Source organism: Aspergillus chevalieri, chromosome 3 (assembly GCF_016861735.1).
Source record: "Aspergillus chevalieri M1 DNA, chromosome 3, nearly complete sequence".
Taxonomy (NCBI): Eukaryota; Fungi; Ascomycota; class Eurotiomycetes; order Eurotiales; family Aspergillaceae; genus Aspergillus; species Aspergillus chevalieri.
Window position 1 is genome coordinate 1610823 of NC_057364.1, and position 20976 is coordinate 1631798.

At 51.3% G+C, this 20976-nt stretch overlaps 6 protein-coding genes across 6 annotated transcripts; 4 read left to right on the forward strand and 2 right to left on the reverse strand.

The window, feature by feature from the left end:
- Nucleotides 1-972: 972 nt before the first annotated feature.
- On the forward strand, nucleotides 973-8715 carry ACHE_30588S (putative gelsolin repeat protein; the record flags this gene model as incomplete). The annotated part of the gene is made up of 3 exons (XM_043277223.1): nucleotides 973-1138; nucleotides 1319-8414; nucleotides 8472-8715. The coding sequence occupies 3 exons, from the start codon at nucleotides 973-975 to the stop codon at nucleotides 8713-8715; spliced, it is 7506 nt and encodes a 2501-aa protein (XP_043135123.1).
- Nucleotides 8716-9050: 335 nt separating this feature from the next.
- ACHE_30589A (pyridoxine/pyridoxamine 5'-phosphate oxidase) lies at nucleotides 9051-9716 on the reverse strand (the record flags this gene model as incomplete). Its single annotated transcript, XM_043277224.1, has 1 exon — nucleotides 9051-9716. The coding sequence occupies one exon, from the start codon at nucleotides 9714-9716 to the stop codon at nucleotides 9051-9053; it is 666 nt and encodes a 221-aa protein (XP_043135124.1).
- Nucleotides 9717-10760: 1044 nt separating this feature from the next.
- Nucleotides 10761-11441, forward strand: ACHE_30590S (fungal specific transcription factor domain-containing protein; the record flags this gene model as incomplete). Its single annotated transcript, XM_043277225.1, has 1 exon — nucleotides 10761-11441. The coding sequence occupies one exon, from the start codon at nucleotides 10761-10763 to the stop codon at nucleotides 11439-11441; it is 681 nt and encodes a 226-aa protein (XP_043135125.1).
- Nucleotides 11442-13742: 2301 nt separating this feature from the next.
- ALO1 (D-arabinono-1,4-lactone oxidase) lies at nucleotides 13743-15527 on the forward strand (the record flags this gene model as incomplete). Its single annotated transcript, XM_043277226.1, has 1 exon — nucleotides 13743-15527. The coding sequence occupies one exon, from the start codon at nucleotides 13743-13745 to the stop codon at nucleotides 15525-15527; it is 1785 nt and encodes a 594-aa protein (XP_043135126.1).
- Nucleotides 15528-16765: 1238 nt separating this feature from the next.
- On the reverse strand, nucleotides 16766-18632 carry pdeA (3',5'-cyclic-nucleotide phosphodiesterase PDE1; the record flags this gene model as incomplete). The annotated part of the gene is made up of 3 exons (XM_043277227.1): nucleotides 16766-17618; nucleotides 17670-18352; nucleotides 18597-18632. 3 exons carry the CDS (start codon nucleotides 18630-18632, stop codon nucleotides 16766-16768), a joined length of 1572 nt encoding a protein of 523 aa, XP_043135127.1.
- Nucleotides 18633-19829: 1197 nt separating this feature from the next.
- ACHE_30593S (uncharacterized protein) lies at nucleotides 19830-20365 on the forward strand (the record flags this gene model as incomplete). Its single annotated transcript, XM_043277228.1, has 2 exons — nucleotides 19830-20053; nucleotides 20089-20365. The coding sequence occupies 2 exons, from the start codon at nucleotides 19830-19832 to the stop codon at nucleotides 20363-20365; spliced, it is 501 nt and encodes a 166-aa protein (XP_043135128.1).
- Between the last annotated feature and the right edge of the window lie 611 nt (nucleotides 20366-20976).

Here is a 20976-nt window from a genome sequence, read left to right on the forward strand (position 1 = left end):
ACCTGTACCTACAAGTACAAATACAAGTATGTCGGCTCACCGTACATCTAGTCTACGTACTCCGTACTCTGTACTTGTCACCGGCCATTGTTTCTGGATTGCTGAAATGCGTTATGTGTCGACTTCCGGTGCATATCACAATGCTTGATTTACTCTAGCCATAATTCGCCACCGTAGCATCACCCGGACCATACGGATGCTCCGAGTAGTTCGTTTAGCCGTGGTTTAGTTAGCCAGGTACAATGTCGGGTTCGCGGGGCGGCAGAGACGGCTCCACCGGAATTGGGCAGACGTAAACAGAGAGTAAACAAGACTAGAATAGAGAACGAGACGAAGAGGAAAGAGGAAGAGTAACACAAGTGATAGCCACTGTCAACTGAAAGGCTCTTTGTGTACAGCATGGCAGTAAAATATGTGGTATACCCGTGCTCCGTACAGAGTTCTCCGTACAATCCTTATAACTACTGGACTGAAAGCAGATTGGGCCACTATGAAATGACCAGCAAGGACGCAGTGGGGTTTTCCGTGGCAATTACGCAGCAGTAATAGAAGGAAAGAAGAAATCCTGACCATTCTCTTCATTTCTTTCCATCTTCTCAGCCGAGCTTATTTTGGTGCTGTTCCTCAGCTCCACCACCACCACCTCCTCCACCACCGAGAGCCCCAAAATAATCGACCATACAGGAAAACTCATCTTAAATCTCAGAGACACTCGTTCCGATCCAACATTCAACTCATTCATTCCCTTTATTCTACGACGACTCTATATTCCCTACCCTCTCTTTCTACTTCGTACCTGTATCCTTAGATATTCTCTCTGCATTATTCCCCACTGTCTGTGGCCTGTCTTTTCTTTTACTGCGTCTCTCATTTCTTTTTCCGACCCTTGCTTGATTGATTAATTCCCCTGAATTTTCCCCTCTCCTTTCCAATTTTCTATCTTTATCTGGCTGGACGGCGTCCTCGCCAGTCATGGCTTCTTCCACTCCAGACCCCGACGGGACCGAGGATGTCAACGATTTCTTGCAACGAATCCGCCAGTTGGGAGAACAACGCGACAAGGAGGACGAGGAGCGCACAAAGAAGCTGGAGGAAGAGATCCTGCAAGGTCGACGGGAACGACAGGCCCGCAGAGCAGGTAATTATATTCACTGATTTTCTTTTTTTGGTCTTTGTTTTTGAAATTGTTCCGTTTGACATTCCACATTCCTGTGTTTTCCCCTCCCGCAGTGACTCGACCCCTCCATAGCAGACATCTGAACGATTAAAAGGAGCAAAAAAGGATGTATTGATACTAATCTTGTCCGTTACATAACAGAACGCGCTCGGTCGATATCCCCCACAAAAGACTCGCCCCTTCTGGATGCGACTCGATTGAGCATTTCGTCTATCGGTTCTCGCCCCATCGACCCTCCAGAGCATCTGGAGCCCACAACACAAACAACAGACCCCGAATCCTCCACCAAACCCGATTCGATGCTCTCAGATGTTCCTGAGAAACCGAAAGCGGATGAGTACGGAATGGACACCTCTCCTACGAGACCTTCACCGCCGTCGCCTCTCGCTCGGAGTCGACACGGAACATTATCCTGGCAACAGCGACCCTTATCACGAGAATTCGGCCGTTCGCTCTTCTCGACATCTCCTACTCGCGCAAACCGTTTGAGATCCATGTCCTCGGTCACCGGCGATAGTCAGGGTCAGGAGCGGTCTCCATCTCGGGATCAAAACACACATACTTGGTCGGCCAATGATACGACTCCTGCACCCCGCCAAACCGCGGATCGAGAGCTTGAGTCTCCAATGCTGCAGAAGAGCACCGCAGATGATGTGGATTCAAACCGTGATCAAGAGGTGTCAGAAGCCGCTCGGGAGAACACGGCAGAGCAAGAAAAACATTCCGGTCAACAGCATGTTGACGAAAGATCCCGCTCCCCTTCCAGGGCGAGCTCGACCTTCGGGGACAGCAACGTGAGCAATCGATATTCGAGCATGTCATCCGTGTCAACAGCCACAGGACTCGGTTCTCCGCTTCCATCATCAAATGCCCAGAGATTCGAACCTCCAAAGGCAGAATCGAGCACCGAAGAGCAATTGCCTCCATCTCCTACCCAGCGACGACTCTCACCGGAGCGCCCGTCATCACCGACGAAAGGAATGGGTGGGTTCGTCCAGAGTGCCATGATGAAACGTTCCGATACCGTTTCGAAACGCTGGAGTGCACAGCTTCCTTCGAGCCTCACGCGGAACAATTCTATTTCTAGCAACCGCAACAGCATCGCAGTGCCGAACTATGGGGACACCATTTCCGCAACGAGCCCTCCTAAACTCGGCAAGGATGCTCCACCTTTCTTGTCCCATCGTCCAAGCTCGAGCCACAGCGAGGTAACAGTTGTTACCAATAGGAGAGGAAGTGAAAGACCATCCACTCCTCCTGTTCCTAATGAGGGCAACGAAAACAGCGGAAGCAACGCAAAGACTGAAGAAGGTGCATCTCGGCCATTGCTCACCCTCCATGCGAGAACTGCTAGCACCCTGGACAAGGAGGACCGGAATGTCGATCCTAACCCGACAAGTCCGGTAGTCTCACGGACCATGGACCCAAAACGGTGGAGTCCTACTAAAGCCACCTGGCTGGAGAGTGCCCTGAATCGGCCCGACTCGCCAAGACATAAAAGGCAACCTTCGCAAACTTCTTGGAAGGATCGCCAGTCCCGAGGCAGTATCGATCTGGGCCGGTCAAATAGCTTTAAGGAAGTTACTCCAGCGGGTCTAATGCGTCCTGTCGCTCCCGGTAACCACTACAAGAAACCCAGCATTACCGGATTGCCGGATTTGTCTGGCACGCTAGACACTGGCAGAGGAAAGGTGCCTTCTGGCTTGGAGCCTTCCAAGGAGAGTAATCCAGCGACCATGGCCAAACCAATCACGGAGAAGAAGGAAGATGAAGAGGTTGTTCCTTCTCCTTCGCTGTCGATCTCACCAGAAAAGAGCCCAGTTCAAAGTACGTCGAATGTTCCGGACCGCAAACCTGTGCCTCTTACCCTCACGCCTACACCTAACATCGCACCACCTTCCCCCCTATCTGCTCGAGATCCCGCGTCGCCAAAGCCAAAAGCCCAATCCCCTGTCATCGACTTTAGGGCAAACCTTCGGAAGAGAGAAGTCGCTAAAGAAGCTACACCCAAAGGCGAACCGGAACCGGAGTTCAAGAACATTTTCGGGAAGCTGAAGAAAACGGAAAAGAACTCCTTTACGCAGCAAAATGAGCTCAAGGACAATATCCTAAAGGGGAGGGCGGCATTGAATGCGACCGGTGGCCCAAAGAAGAACTCCAAACCGGATGAGGTGAAGGAAGGTCTTCTCAAGCAGAAAGACATCAGAACCGGCGGCGGCTTATCGAGGCGAAATACTGCCGGGGAAAACGACGCCCCTGCCAAATTCGTCCCCGAGGCCATTGCCAGGCGACATAACCTTAGTAAATCGAGCAGCGTCCGAAGCAGCAATGCACCTTCCTCGCCCTCAACCCTCGAACCCGGTACACCACGAGACTTACAGAGTCTGAAGTCGCCTGTTTTCTCGCCTCAGACTGAAGGATCTACAGAAAATCCAGAAAACCTTCAACTCTCGCCCGCACCTGACGACTCCGCCGCCCACGAGCCCGAGCTCAAGCGCCAACCCGAAACTCAGCCTACCGATGTCGCCTCCCCTGTTGTCGAACCCAGCTCCGAAGACAAGAATGACGTATTGGAGGAACAAATAAAGAAGGACGACGAGCTCGAAACTAAACAAGAAGACTCGAAAGCGATTGAGGAGGCCATTCAGCTGGTGCGTGCTTTGCCGTCGGAAACCGTCGCGGCAGTCGCAACTCCGCCTGCGCCTGCTGCAACTGAAGGTCTTGCTGCTAAAGGTAACAAACTTGCAGGCCGAATCAACCCTGCCTTAGTGGGGCTTTTGTCTCGCGGGCCCTCCAATGCTGGCGCAAGTGATGGGCCGAAGCATGCCGTCTCGTCTGGGCAAAGCGGCTCGGAGTCGGCACCCGGTGCTCCATTGACACATGTTACAAAAAGTCGGGCAAGAGGGCCGAGGAGACGTGCACCAGGGGCTACTGCCGCCAGTCAAACAAAGTCTCCTGCTGCTGTTCAGCCTGAACTCCCTTCTCAACCCGAGCAGTCCGCTGATGAAACCGAGTCATCTGCCCCAAAAGATGAGGCGTTCGCTCAGTCTGAGGTACCGATCCCAAACGACGAGCCATTGGCAATTCAAACTGAGCAGCTCTCTAGTGAAACGGAGCCTGTTGCCCCAAACGATGAATCCCCTGCTGCTCAGTTTGAGCTGCCTGCCCAAGAGCCTGAGCCGTCTGCTCATCTTTCCAGCGAAGCAGAAGCGTCTGCCCCAAACGACAAGCTATCGGCGGCTGAGCCTGAGCTGAATGACCCAAAGGAGGAGCTGCAGACTGCTCAGACTGAGTTGCATATCAGTCAACCTGAAGCATCTCCCATCAGGACTGGGCAGTCTGCTATTGAGGCGGAATCAAATATTGTGAGAGATGAGCTTGTCGTGGAGCGTGAATCGGTTGTCTCGCACCCAGAGTCGTCTGTCCCAAACGACGAAGTATCCACTGCTCAGATTGAGTTTCCTGTCAGTCAACCTGAACCTTCGGCCCAACCTGAGCTGCCTTCCTCAAAGGATGAGCCGCGCACGGCTGAGTTTGAACTGCCTACCACCCAGCTTGGGACACTCTCCACCCAACAGGGGCAGCATTATCTGGTTGAATCAGAACAGACTGTTCCAAAGGATGAATCAGTTGTTGACTCTGAACCTTTTGCAACGCAGCCAGAGTCGTCTATCCTGAAAGATGACGTGCCGGCCGGCCAATTTGAGCATCTAGTTCAACCTGAGCTACCTTCTCCAGAGGATGAGCAGCGCACGCCTGACTTCGAACTGCCTACAGCCCAGCGCGAGGCATCCTTCGTTCAACATGAGCAGCAGTCTGCAGCTGAAGTAGAACATAAAGCTACCATCCTGAAAGATGAGCCAGTCATCGAGTCCGAACCTGTTGTGACACAGCTGAGGTTACCTGTCCCGGAACATGATGTGCCGGCCAGCCAACCTGAATCTGAGCTGCCATCCCAAAAGGATGAGCCACGCATGGGTGGGTTTGAACTGCCTGTCACCCTGCCGGAGACACCCTTCGCTCAACATGAGCAACAATCTACGGCGGAAGCAGAACCGACCGTCCCATTTGTTGAGTCGGAACCCGTTGTGACGCAGCTGGAGTCGCATGTTCCAAAGGATGAGGTGCTGGTTAGACAGCCTGAGTTTGAGCTGGATATTTCTAACGATGAACCTCACCCTGCTCACCCTGACGTGCCTCTAAGTCAACCCGAGGAATTTTCCGTTCATAACATGCAGCAATCTGCGACTGAAGCAGAGCGCTCTGTCCTGAAAGATGACGTGCCAGTCAGCCAATCTGAGTCTGAGCTGGGTTCCTCTAACGATGCGTCTCATCCCGCTCAACTTGACCTGCCTGCCAACCAACTTGGGACAATTTCTATCCAAGATAAGCAGCAGTCTACGGATGAAGCAGAACTGACCATTCCAAAAGATGAGTCAATTGTTGAGTCTGAATCTGTCGTGGCACAGTTGGAGTTGAAAGATGATGCGTCTGTTGACGCCGAGTCGAACTATGAGCCTCACTCTGCTCAACTTGACCTGCCTCTCAGCCAACCTGAGACATCCGTTCGAGATGTGCAGCAATATTCGACTGAAGTAGAGCACTCTATCCCAGAAGAACCATCCACTGTCCGACCTGAGCCGGTTACCAGGGAAGCTGACACTTCGGATACCAAATTGAAGTCACCAGTCCCAAAGGATGACTTCCAATTCGGATTTCCAGTTGCACAAACTGAGCAGTCTACCGTGGAAGACGAGCCATCTGTTGAGCCGTCATTCCTTCAAGATGAGCAGTCCACGACTGAAGCGGAGCGTTCTGTCTCGAATGACGAGCCGTCCATAGTCCAATCTGTGCCAGTTACCAGTGAAACTGAAGCTTCAGATGCAGGACTCAAGTCACCGGCTGCGAAAGATGACTTCCAATTCAAATTCGAGCACTCTGACGCGAAAGACGAGTCGTCTGCTTCCCAGCCTGAGTTCAATATCTCAAAAGATGAGCCACCGGCTACTCGAACTGAACCCGTACCTGTCCCAAGAGATGACTTCTCTCAATTTGAGTTTCCAGTTACGCAGACCGACCAATCTGTGGCAAAAAGGCCCTCTGTTACCGAGGTTGAATTAGACGTCCCAAAGGTTGAGCCAACAGTCCTTCAGACCGAGCACACTGCCAGGGAATATGAGCCTGCTACGCAACTGGAGCCATCTGTTCCAAGGGATGACTTGTCTCAGTTTGAGTTCCCCGTCATTCAAACCGAACAATCGACATTGAAAGACGAGGCTTCCTCGACTCAGCATGACTTGTCTGCCAGTGACCTCGAACCTTGTGTCCTAGGGCTACCTGTCCCAAAGGATGAACCCTCTCAAGCTGTATCGCCCTCCAGGGAGCCTGAAACGCCTGCTAGCGAGCCGAAATTGTCCACCACGCACCAGGAGGCATCATCTGCTCCAAAGGATGAGTCGCTTGTCAATCAGCCAAATGCGCTCGCCAGTGAGCCGGAACCGGTTGTTTCGAACGAGTGGCCTGTTATTCAACCAGAGCCGACCGTCAAAGTCACAGAGCCTCAGTCGCCTGTCCCGAAGGATGAATCGCCTGTCACAGAGGCGCCAGCTAGTGAACCGAAGCCGCCTGCACAGGAAAATGGCCTATCTGCTCATCCTGAGCCGGCCGTTAGTGAAACCAAACTGACTAGCACGAAATCAGAGTCTGCCCCGAAGTCGTCCTTTGAAGCTGCGAGATCAGTCTTCGACCGCTCCGCTGGTGATTCCAACAGTAACTGGCCACTTCCTGACAGTCCACCGACGAACAAAATTGGCCAGCGTGAGCAAAGTCCACCTTCCGAGAAGGGCATGCAGGACACAGCACATGACGATACAACGCCACAGCTTACACCTCAGCCTAAGAGTAAGATAGATGCGCTCTCTCCGAAATCGTTCCACTCATACGAAGACGTCGAGAACCTGGGTGACTCTCCCGCACAAAGGCCAGCTGTGCCACCCAAGTCACCGCGCACACCTTCGTCTGAGCAGAGATGGAGTCCACGAGTTCGGCATTCATCGCAGTCTCCGTCTCCACTCAGAACAAGTTACAAGGGGAATCAGATGGATTCCCCCGTTGGTAGTCCTCAACAGCGGACCTTTAGTGGGTTCGGGCTCGGCTCGATTCTTTCATCTCGACACAAATCCTTACCTTCTCCTCCAGTACCTCCGAAGCGATCCGACACGCTGCTCTCAACACCAAGTTCTTCAGCATCATTAGTTCCACAGGCTGATGAATCCTTGGAGGTCATCGCGGAGTTTTTCACGGCTTTCCCCAAAACAAGTGACCGGGTAGACATTGATCCTCAGTTGATGCTTACCACTCGGGATAGCGATTCCAAAATCCGAACTTTGAAGAAGCAAGTATGGGAGATCACAGGCGAAGGCAAGAGGCAAGACCTTCCCATCAACCAGGAGTACATTCTCTACGAGGGCAGTATGTACTTGTGTGTCCACACGTTTGAGTTTGAGTCGGATAGCAGCACACGCTCTGAGACTCATCTGTGGTGTGGTGACGACGTGCCGGACCATGCCATAGACGATGCGCAGACCTTTGCTCGCAAGGTTGCTAAGGAGCATAGCTGCAAGCTTGAGGTTATCAAGCAAGGCAAAGAAACCGCTCGGTTTATCCAAGCAGTTGGCGGCATCCTGATCACGCGCCGTGGATCGAATTCTCGCTCGAGCCTGTCGGCCTTGTATATGCTTTGCGGACGGAAGCACTTGAAGCAAATGGTGTTCGACGAAGTTGACTTCACACGCCGCAACCTGTGTTCCGGCTTCCCGTTCGTGATCTCCGCACCGTTTGGAAAGTTGTATCTGTGGAAAGGGAAAGGAAGTACCGCAGAAGAAATTGGCGCGGCTCGGCTCATTGGCATGGACCTTGGTTTGACTGGAGAGTTTGAAGAGGTTACTGAAGGCGAGGAGCCAGAGAGCTTCTTCGAGATCTTCAACTACCGGGATACGGAGGAGTATCTGCGTTCGGACGACTGGCAGCTCAAGCCCAACCATGAACAGTTCCGTTGCAGACTGCTTCGCGTTGACCACGAACTTGGCCAGAAGTCTGGATTCTGGATTCGACGCCCTGGTTCTTCGTCTCCGATCATTCGGCCCAACGATACTGTTCAGGAGATCGAACCATATTGCTACAAAGATATCACCCCTAAGGGGATTTACATCCTTGATACCTATTTTGAGCTTTATGTGTAAGTACCTTTTCCCCCGTACCTAACTATGAGTCGGTCATCTAACGTCTGCTGCAGAATCGTTGGTGAGCAGGCTGCTCATCGTCCCGCCGAATTCGCGTCGGCTGTGGTGTTTGCGCACGAATACGGCATCCTGGCTGCTTCTCTTCAGGACCGTCCATTCATTCCCAAGAGCTACGTCTCTATCGGTGGCGCCCCGAATTCGTGTCGAAGTGCGTTCCGCAAATGGCACAAGGAGGCCTGGAAGCTGCCTCCGCAGGTTTTCCCCTTGAACGCGGCGATTGATGCCATTCGAACTTGACACGACTTGCGTTTTTTTCTTTTCTTTTCTTTTTCTTTGGATCTTCTCTTCTTTTGTCCATATGTGTGCCATTTTTTCTTTAATATTGTGCATACTTGCTTGTTTTGTATAGACATGGTTTGCCCTGGCATGGTAGATACGGGAGCATGGGTCCCATTTTTCTGGACGCGGCGATGGCGGGAATTCTCTTTCTTGTCTAGGACTTGCATGTTGGGAGTTGTTTGTTTTATTCATGTGGAGGGCGTTTTGTTTTTGATGTATGATATTTAGACATTTTGTTCTAGATTGGAGACATGTCCATAAGTGTATGCAATCTAATGTATACCATTATGCCTCTATGGCCACAACAGTTCCTTTGTCCAGCCAGCACCATCTGCCTTCCGAACAAACTGCAACCGCTGATGAAGACGATCAGAAGACCCCTGCCAGAACTCAACCGTCACAGGATTAACAGCATACACCTTCCACTCCGGCATCTCCTGCTCCTTCCCACTCACCATAGGAGCCTCTACCTCCGCAACACGCCTCACAAGCATCTCCCGATCCTCAAGCACCCGACTCTGCACCGACGCCATCGCACTAACCCTCGACCCCAACGACCTCTCCCTAAAATCCTCCACACACTCCTCTTCCACCAACACCACCGCTCTCCCCTTCACACGAACCTGCCTCCCCACGCCCGGCCAATAAAACGTCAGCGCCACATTCCGATTCCCTTCAATCTGGCTGGCCTTCGGACTCCCGCCCTTCGCGGCAAAATGCCACCCGCGGTCATCGAGGTTCTTGAGGATGAGAACCCGGGCGTCTGGGCAACCGTGCTCGTCGATTGTGGAGACAGTCATGGCGTGGGGTTCGGGGATTTGGGCTGTTATGACGTGGAGAAGCCATGTTTGGAAGGTTTCCTGGGGGGTTTCGGGGAAGGTGGAGGGGTTGGCGTCGAGGGGTGGGAAGGGCCCGGTTAGGACGGGGAGGGTGCGGAGTGTTGTTTTCATGTTTTCCATGTTTGGTGTGGGATTGGGAGATGGGATACGTTAAGGGAGGGCTTCGGGATATTGTGAAAGGTGCTGACGTTCTAATACTTTGAGAATAACACTCCGACGTGTCAATATGGAGGAAGTGAGTCACGGTCAGCCTATAGAGGAGCTACTGCTGCAAGAGGTCTAGCTGTGGGGAGGCACATACTTTGTGGGCGTAGTGCTACCTACATTTATCACAACATGAGTCTGTTAGGATTAATTTATGTTGGTCTTACTATCATGTGGACATTTACAGAGCTGTTGCACGTATTGGTTATCAACCAGAGTCATTCTAGGAAGGTCGCCGAATACATTAGTTCTCGGTAAGACATCGCCGAATTGGTGGCGCTTTTTACCACCATGACGGCGAATCTATCTTAACTTCCGAGTCTCTATGGAGTACTCCGTAGTCATTCCTTGCCGGTCAATCGGCCGTGGATTGATTCTCCGTACTGTTCTCTCCAGTATAAGCGGCTCTAGTCCTTGGAAGATAGAGCATCATGGAGCAGTCAAGCCCGGCCGTTGCACACCTATCCACTACCGGAGCATGTCTAAACTGCCGCGACAAACACCTCAAATGCGATGGCAACCTATCTGGTTGTTCCCGGTGCAGCAGCTCATACCTGTTCTGTCAATATGTGCCCTCCCGGCGTGGGCGCAGAGCCCGGCCCGCCCCAATGGCCGATTACACAGTCCCAACAGCGGTCGATGTGCTCACCTACCCTCTTTCTTTGGATACCGTCACCCCGACGGACTTTCTCGATGCTCCGCCTGCCTCGTCGCGGGCAGGTAGCCATTTGGTGGCGGTCTACTACCAACATTTCCACCTAGCACATCCGTTTCTACCTCCCCATCATATCTTGGTTCAGCCGTCCCTGCCCGATTATCTACTGGACTTGATGGAATATATCAGCCTGCATTATCTCCCTTTGCATATGGTCCCAGACCGTATTAGCGCGTTGCAGGCTGCGGTCCGGGATGCGGTGCTCAGTGTTGAAAAATCCCAGGCCTACTTGCTTTTTATCGATTATGCATGCGCGCGGACAGCCAAAGGGCGCAAAAGAGCGCATCGCTCAGGCAATCCACTGCAGTCTCGAGATAGGGCTCCATTGTCGGGAATTCTCTGATGTCCTAGAGGTGCAACATCCTATTCGTGCAGAAAGTACACGGCGAACATGGTGGGAGATATTCATAATTGACACGCTGCTGGCTGCTGTCCAGGTCGAGGGTGTTCTGCAGTACACCGCAGAGACGCCTGATGTGCCGCTACCCTGTAAGGAGGATAAATACCACGACGGCCGCCTTCCTGGGGTCGCAATGATTGTCAGCGACTTGGGTCTTTATGACATATTTTCGGAGCACGGAGATCTCTCACCCTTTGCTTACAGGGTTGAAGCGGCGATTGTTCTCCGGAGGTGCCTTCTCGCCAGCGAGACGCATGTCTCTCAAGACTCGCTGGATATACTTGATGCCAACATCTCTGCCTGGTTTCACCGACTTCCTAGCTGTAAGCGCGTCATCCTCCAGCCGGACGGCGAGGTTAACGAACTAGATCTCCAAGCGACAATGATCATGCATTGTGCCTCGATATATCTCCACTTCCCTCAAGTCATCTCTGCTCTCCTTCCTCCCGAACACAGGCCAGATATTCTGCTCTCGTCCTCCTCCCTTTACATCTACATCAGCAAACCCCCAAATGCACTCAGCTAAGGTAGTAAACGCAGCTGTCAACCTGTCAAAGCTTGCATCCCTCTCCAGTTATGAACCATACCCCATTCTTTGCCTGTACCCTAGTGTTGAGCTCCATAATCCAATTGGCCATCTTGTCCGCTCACACTCAGCAGTCGGTTGGTAGCAGTCACTCTTTTCTGGCGCTGAACATCGGTGTCCTAGGCTTTATGGGAGATATATGGACGGTTGCTGCGACATCCAAGGGACGGCTGAGGGATGTCGCGATTGAGGTTGAAGCTGCGCTTTCAGGCCGGTTGAGAGGCCTACTGGAGAGTCAGTGGTTTCTGTCTGTTTGATCTCATTTCTCTTTTCTTGTCGCTTTGCGAGAAATTTTCATGTATTAGCAGACAATCTGATCAATGAAACAAGACATCTTCTATAAGATTCTATGTTGAGCCCATGTTGCCACCTACTGACATTAATCAATAGTATTGCCATTCGCGGTGCAAAGGTGATATTCATACAATTTCCCAACTTCGCTGACCTTCGGAAAGATCTCATGCCAATAAGCACCGTGCTGTGCCTGTGTTGTCGATTGTAGAAAGTCATGATGCCAGAACATCGCCGAATAAGTAGAGCTCGAGATAGGGCAATATGAGGTATTTTGTTTTACATGGAAGCTTCACTATACAAGCCAAAAATATCCCTGGAAATTTGAGTTATTGAAGGAGATGGGACATTCATCCTCGGTGAGAATGTCTCCTTCATTATCGATTATGTCTGCTGCTGGTGGTACCGCTATGCATACGGAGCCCAAAGGAGGTGAGAACCAGCTAGAGATGCACGTGTTGTTCCTTAACTGACCACGTTTGAAGCATCAGATGCAGCGAGTGCTCTTGACTGGCAAAAAAAAATTCTTCATAACACAAGCAGTTTTCCTCTCTGGAAGAAGATCTACAACACAACAGTTCCGGCATTGCTTTGCTTTGAAATGTCAGTAGCCAACATTGATCACCAGTATTGACATTAATCCCGCAGCGCAGAATATTTGGATTATCGATATACACCCCCCAGCATGACAAAGTGCAAACGCGTATTCAACGTATTGTCAACCGTATCACTATTCCCTTACGCGCTGCACGCCTACGGACTGGCTTTTGGGCCCATGATATCCGCCGAGATGTACGGCCGACGATCCTGATCGACCAACACATCTATCAAGAACGGTTGGCAAAACAGGGGGGTCAGATCCAAACTGAGCAACACTTGTGGGCATTTATGCTAGGCAGTATTATCATGCCAGTCTCGCTATTCTGGTTCTGGTTCGCCTGGACCGCACAGTCAAGTGTGCATTGGATGATTCCGATTATTGCAGCAGCTTCCTTTGGGTACGCCAGCACTGATCTTTGTTAGTATTACCCCGGCCCTATCATCACTCCTTATATTAAGGCAAAAAACAACCATTAACTCCTATGGTAATCTCCATCTCCAGGTCTCCTGCATTCTCTATCTCAGATATGTATACGGTGTTAGTTATGACGCTTCGGCAATGGCAGCGAACGGGCTGTTTCGCTACGCAATGGACGGCTCATTTCTATTTATTCCTGCTAGTACGTTGTTCTCTTGTGCTTTGCTTCGGCCCAACTTGACTTGTATACCTAATGCTCAGGGTATCGCAAGCTCGGGGCCAATTGGGCGACTAGTGGCTAGCTTTTCTTTCGACGGGGTTTATTCCTCTCCCTTGGCTGTTTACTGGTTTGGTCCTAGGATTCAAAAGCATGCGGTATCGTAGCGTATATATACTGTCAGGCGGGGCTGATTATCTTGATTGATAAGGACATCAGCGATGGCAATGTGGAATGTCCAATGGAGCTAATACAGAGAGAAGAAATAATTACAATCATAATCTTCAGAAATGAATCAGGATAGTGAATTCTGTTAGAAATACCCCTGAACACTATAGCAGTGAGTACAATGGCGTGATCAGGGTATTCACTGCCCTACTTCCTATCTCCCCCGCGGATCCAATTCCGACCTTTTGACATATTTTCCTGAACTTTTTCTTCCCTCACACCACTTTTTTTTTTCTTTTCTTTCCACAACCGACCTCGACTTGTACAGGGTATTCTCCCTTTCCTTTGCTGAATTGATTGATTGATTGGTTTAAGTTAATTGTTTATGGTTCCCATCTCTAGTTGAACATGTCCTGATTCCGTTTCCGGAAGTCGCCGTCGTTGTCGCCGCTGTGAGGCACGCAGTTACCTAACCTGACCACATCGATTGGGCATATTTATCCCTCATACATACATCATCGCTGTTGATATCCCAAAAACAATCAAAATGGACCCTGTCGTCCAGCGCGAGCTCTCCCAGCTCGACCCCACGGTGCCCTTCCGCGCCTCGACGGACCATCTTCACCACACCTGGGCGAAGACCTTCTTCTCGCGACCAGAGCTCTTCGTCCGCCCGCAATCCATCCCCGAGATCCAGAAACTCGTGACTCTCGCGCGCCGCTGCCGTCGTCGTCTCGTGGTCGTGGGCAGCGGCCACTCGCCCTCCGACCTCACCTGTACGTCATCCTGGCTGGTGAACCTGGACGGTTTCAACCGCATCCTGGACCTGGATACCGAAACGAGCGTTGTGACTGTTGAAGCGGGCATTCGGCTCTGGCAGCTTGGCGAGAAACTAGAGGAATATGGGTTGACGTTGTCGAATCTGGGCAGTATTGACAGTCAGTCGATTGCGGGGGTGATTGCGACGGGCACGCACGGCAGCTCTATGCAGCATGGGCTGTTGTCGGAGTGTATTTTGTCGCTCACTTTGATGCTAGCGAATGGACAGTTAGTGCGCTGTAGCCCGGATACGAACCAGGCGTTGTTCCGGGCGGCGCTGGTCTCGCTGGGCGCGTTGGGTATTGTCGTTGAAGTGACTTTCCAGGCGGAGCCGACGTTCAAGGTCGCGTGGCAGCAACGCAGACGGCCGTTGTCGCGTGTGCTTGCTGATTGGTCTAATGGACTCTGGACGTCCCATGAGTTCGTTCGGGTTTGGTGGTTGCCATATGAGAAGAGTGCGATTGTCTGGCATGCGGATAAATCTGATCTGCCTGAGAGTGAACCGCCCAGCTCTTTTTATGGACAGACGCTGGGTTACCATATCTACCACAACTTGCTCGCATTGTCGAACTACTTCCCGCGCATTCTGCCCTGGGTCGAGTGGCTTGTCTTTGGACTGCAGTATGGTTTCAAGGCCGAGTCTGATGTTACGGAGGCGGTTCAGCCGGCGCGCAAGGGCCTGCTCATGAACTGCCTGTACTCGCAGTTTGTCAACGAATGGGCTCTGCCTTTGGACAAGGGTCCGGAGGCCATCATCCGTCTGTCTGCGTGGCTCCACGGCGACGTTGAAACAGCTCGCATTCCCTTTCCCGTCGAAGGCGTCTGGGTTCACTGTCCCGTCGAAGTGCGAGTCGCCAACTCGACGCTGAACAAGAAGCCTCGTCCATTCTTGGACCCTACCAGCCATGACAGCCCCACGCTGTATCTCAACGCAACCCTCTACCGTCCGTACCTGCGCGACCCGCCCTGCAGAGCCCGCTACTACGAAGCCTTCGAATGGCTCATGCGCGAGATGGGCGCCAAACCTCATTGGGCCAAGAACTTCACCGCGTCTGGCAACCAGGAACTGCGCGCCTTGTATGGCGAAGACATGAACGAGTGGCTAAAGGTCCGCCAGGAAGTCGACCCTGACGGCATGTTCCTCGGTGAATGGCATTACCGCAATCTCCCGCTTTCCATCACGGCCGAAGATGACACTGAAAGTCGTGGAAGGCCGGACATCTACGCTCTCCCTCTCCTAGAGCGCGAAGTCATCCGCCGCCACGCGGGCTTCAAGGGCGCCGGTGATGGTATCGAATGGGTCGGCGATAAACGGTGGCAGGAGGAGTCTGACGAGCAGCAAGTGCAGCGCCGTCGTCGACAGAATGTCGCTGTGATGGATGAGTCGGAGGAAAGGAGATACTTCGAGTGCGAGACCAGCGAGACCGGCACGGTAGCTAGTGAGGAGAGCTTTGATTTGATGGCTGCTGGGGAGGCTAGTATTACTCTTCCTGAGCGAGTTCATGATTCATGAATGGACCCTACAGTATGACATGATGCATGATACATGATATTGATGACAAAAAAAAAAAAATAAAATGCATTGCGGATTTCTTTTTTTTTTTTTTTGCTCGATAACCTTGGAGGTGTACAAGCTGAGCAGGGATGTTGCCCGTCTACCGCTGTAGCCGGGGGAAAATGAACCTTCATATTCCAACTGACATTTTCATCCCTATTCGTCAGTTGTTCTTTGCTTACTCGACTCGAGGACCCGAACGTCGTACATTAACATCCAAGATAAATGCAATTAATCACTTATTCCGATGCTGAAGTATCCAATCCTTGTCTGTGATGTACATAGACATGTACATGGTGCATAATATTTCAGCCCAACAGTGGATCTCTGTATGTTATGACTGGCATGAGGGTCTTATTCGTATACTTTGATGTATCGTGGCAAACAACGGTCTTCTCTTCTCCGGTGCTTCGCACTGCATGGATATAGCGATTGGTGCCCTCATTTCGCTATCAACTGTCAGAATCCGCTGCAATGTCATCTTCATCCCGATCCTTGTCTATAACTTCCGCTATAAGCGCGAGTAAGACTTGACGTCCCTAACCGAAAAAGAGATGTCTGCCATTCGTCAAAGTCGGTACATCTAGTAAACAGTGAAAGTCACTGTGGCGGTGGCAGGCATGGCATGGCAGATGACGCACTGCGTCACGAATACATCTATGCAAGAGGGACTGGGATGGTGAGCCTTTGGTATTTAGTAGCGTCAGCATTGGGGGTATTGATGCTCGACAGGGCAGGGCAGGGTAAGTCCTGCTTTTGCTCGTTTCGACGTCATTTTGCTTTAGTTGGTAGTTGGTGGTAGGGTTAATGATGGCACAGGATATCGATGGCTATGGTTAGTAATAGCTCTACCTGGATACCACACCGAGAGTGCGGTTGAAATCGCAAGTGACTATATGCAGTGTGGAAACAGTGCTGTTAGCAAGCTAAAAGTACTTAATATGAACAGCGTAGCCACGTTTGGTGATTTGAAGTAGTTCTATCAACTTAGGTTTAAACTTAATCAACTCAAAGAATATATGCATCAAAGCCCGACATAAACATAAACTGATATGAATAACAGACCAATAAGCCGCCCGCCATGAGAATGAAAACCACATGAAAACGAAAGTCAAAGAAGAGATGATATGAACCACGGCTGTCCGGCAGCCGTCCAACCTGATATCCGCTCCAATTCATCAAAAGCAAGGAAATAATCAAATCCATATCCCCTCCCCCCGTTTCGTGATATGAAACTCACACCCTAACTGCGCGGCCTCTCCTCGATCCCTTAGTTCCTGCAGAATGCGATCCCCAGGAGGTGGCCCATCCGTCAAGTCTTCTTTAATATGGATGATATACACAAATAGACCCGCTAGTGGAGGATTCAACCCAGCCCAGGGCAGATTCTCATCATCTGGCGGATTGTTGTCAATTGAGAACTGGACCTGCATCGGTTCACTTGTAGGATTCCCATCGATGCCATCGAGTGAGGACGCATTGAAGTTCGGCGATGCTGGCTGTCCGTTTGATTCAGGGATGGGCACGAGATCCGGCATTTCGCCCCAGACCTCGCCCGAGTCAACTCTCGTCTGACGGCCGGGGAAGTACGGGTACGGCTCCGATCTGCGACCTTGTGCTTTTCCGGGGGCAAGGCTCTGCGCGCGTTTGGATCGTGGGCTTACGCCACCTGGGCTGCTGGCTGTGCGTTTGCGTTTTGTGGATGTGCTTGGGTGGCGGATTTCTGTTACTTTTGTGGCGAGAACTTTTAGTTCTGCGACGAGATGGCGTGGGCAGAGGTGGCCGTAGAGGGCGCAGTCTTCGACGGAGTCGTCGTAGGAGCATTCAATGAAAATTGCGCGTAGGTTGCCTGTGGCCATTTTGGGGGCTGCGACTTCCCAGACGCGTCTGTTGCGGGGATCCATGGAGATGGAGTCTGGTTCGATGTCGCCGAAGACAATGATTTCGCTGCCGGTGAATTGGTCTCGGATGAAGAAGGCGGAGCTTTCAACTGTGGCCCAGGTTGGATCTTTTCCGAAGAGACGGGGTGAACGGGCTGGAGAGTAGAACCTGATCATGTCAATTAAGGCCCAAAATGCTTTGTAAACATAGATCACCTACCCATCTGTATGATCAACTGATATGCCTCTAGAAGGTATCATCAATGGATCTGCCGCGAACACCGCACTGCCCACGCGATGATGCGACTCGGACTCGGAATTGTATCGCTTCTTACAACGACCATGGCTGATACTGAGACACCTTGTCAACAAACCATCAGCTGCACGAACATAACCTCTTGCATCTCCGCGGCCAAATCTTGGATTCCCTCCTTCAACCAAGCGCTGATACGTCAGCAAACCCGCTCCGCCATCTTCATCGGACAGATTCGGCCAGATCACGTCGTTGAACATGTGGTTCTTGATGGCAGCAACTACCGACGGCAAGGCAGCCACTGCTTTAGGCCCGGCTCCGGCTTCAATAATCGGCGTATTGATCGCCAACCCGGACAAATGATCTAAATGCGCATGTGTGACAAGGATAGTGCCGATGATTTCTCGAAAGATGTGCGCTGCGTTTGCTTGGGGCGAGTTGTACGGTAAATTAAATCCGACAAACGGACCGTCTTTCATGTATCGTTTGCCATCCTTGGTTTCCATCTCATACTGCTCAAGGGTTCGAATAATACCGGCGAGAAGGGTCCCTGCATCGACTGCGACCATTGAGTTTGATGACCATTGTGTCGCTGTTGATCTTACTAGCAGTCCTGTCACGCTGTCTTCGCGAGGTCCTCCTGTAGGGCCCTTTTCGAAAACATATGTTAGCTGTTTATCTCAGATGTCGGGTGCCTAACTAGCTGCATAACGCTGCATGGTATGGGTTGATCTTGCTTTCTCGACACTAAGTACTGCCGGATAGATGATAATACAATTGACTAAGTCCAGAAATGCGACACGAAATATCCATATCATACGGTTTGGAATTCTAAAGAGGAACAAGAAAAGGGACAAGGAAAGAAGGAAAGAAAAGTAAAAATGGGAGACTCACCAAGACAATGACCTGAAAGGTCGCCTTATCCGCCATATGGCCGCGCTGTTCGCCTTCCTAAGCCAGTATGTGAGACAGTATACTGACTTAGATCGATCCCAACACAATGCGATTCAAATCCGACAGTCTGACTTCCAGACACGGTATCTATACCGTCAAGCTGCCTTAACCCTCTAGCCAAGACCAATGTTCATTTAATAACCATCTCTTTCTTCAGGCACAGGCAGGACTCTTATACCACCGTAGCCACGATGCTCATAAATCGAAGAGCGACCGAAAAGCACCTCGTCCACACAGGTCCAAAGTCCACCACTGCCTGTTGTATATATCCAATATATCCCCTCTGCTCGTTATTCCCCGCACAGAAACCGTCTAGAAAAGTCGGGAACGATAACGGCGACCGTGACAAGAATGACTGAGACGACAGAAAGCGAACAAGATAGTCAGTCCACAGTAATATAAGGCTAAGTTGGCGATTGACTGCGGCAGATAAATCCGAACCGATCGGGCGTTGGGGCAAAAAGGCGCCCTAGAGCGCACGGACAGAAGACGTATCGAATACGTATGCGACAAGGGTTGGGGTGCCTATTTGGATTGACTTCTTCGAATCAGAATCAGAAAGATGGATAGGCGGTGGATGTGGATGTGTGGAATGTGGACGAAGAGAGAGAGGAAGCAAGGCTGAGCGATGAGATGAAGATGGGCGATGGACGGTGGTTGAACGAACGATGGGGGCAGGGCGCAACTCGCGCAACGCTACGCAACCAGCCGCGCACTTTTAACCCCTTGGCGCAGGAGGAAAGAAGACAATGGGATTGTTGTCTTTACTTGGGGAGAATTCACTTGGGGAAGGAGAAAGGAACAGAAGCACAAGAGGAGGATGATATCATCTGGTCATATGATTAATCTGGAGATCTTGTGGGGTACTCTGGGGAACGGCCATTTCTTACTGGAATCTGATTCTCGGGGTGTACCGATGTCTATTGACTATCCTTTCTATAATCCTCTTGGTGACAATTGAAACTTTCCTGACTCTGTGGGTTCCTCAGAATTACCCTCGAATCGATGTGTGCGTCAGGCAAATATGGTGATGTGAACTCGGCGACGCTTTTCACCCTCAACCATGGTGTTCACGTTTCCAAGGCCAGCAAGTTTATTTGTAGTGTATGAGAGACTTCGAGAGCCGATAATACCTACGTCTAAAATCCAATGACTTGCAAGTAATGGCCAAAAATGCTTGCACTTGAAATGGTCGTGACCGTGTTCAATCCTCTCAACACAACAAGACACTGCCAGCCAGTAACACCAGAGAAGAGGCCGGCCAGCAAAATGGCCGACCTCGCCTCCCTCGAAAACAGCACCGCGGCGCTAATCCTCCACTCCAGATCGAAGACCTTGAGCAGCTCGCAGCCCGCGGCAAAGGCAAAGCCCGAATCGACCAGCCCCCCGATGCTGATGTAGCCCCCCGATTCCACAAGGCTGATCTTGATAGATGGAGTGCAATCGTAGCTAACCGCACCATGGCGAAGAGCGTGGGCACTGCTGTGGTGGCGGATGGAGCGCGTCTAGTGGAATGTGAGACGCAGGAGAGACTTAAGACCCGGGGCCATGAGAAAGCGAGACAGATTGCTGGGATGGATGCGTCTGCTAAAGAGCATCCTGCTGAGAATGACAACCTTGATGATATCGTGCATAAGCTGCAGCATGCACATGTGACTGGGGTTTATATGTCGGAATATCGAGGTTCCTTACCGAACAATACCAACTGATGCCTGATTGATGCCTCACTGATATCATATGGCGCAAGCAGCTTATTCATTCCTTTGCCCTTATTGCTATTAAAACCGCACATTCGCTTAGGATACTCTGTTAGGTAGCTACGGTCTTATATAGGATCCTAGATAGCTTCATTTGCACAAATCAGAGACCTCAACCATATACGCTCGATACGTACTTTCGACCCTGACTAAGCCGCAACTCCAACATTATAGCGGTGACAACGCGGAACCCAGCTCGTCTCGTACATGCGGCTAAGGTCCGTTTACAAAACGGCGTATCGAATGCGGAGCATGTCGAGAGGACAAGCTCCTCCTCGACGTCACCCAACTCCCCTGCGGCGATCGGTATCGCCAGAGATGTCTCCAGAAGCTGTTCGAAGCCTCGATTGCGGATGAGTCCCTCTTCCCACCACGCTACTGTCGCGAGCCGTTGGATATGAAAACTGTCCAACCCTTTTGAACCACTAACGTTGTGAAGAGATACGACGCGCGAAAGGAGGGGCTGGAGACCCCCAACCGGACGTACTGTACTCGCCAACTTGCGCAAAGTTTATACCTCCCGCTTTAATCGAAAATGATCGAGTAACCTGCAAGAGGTGAGA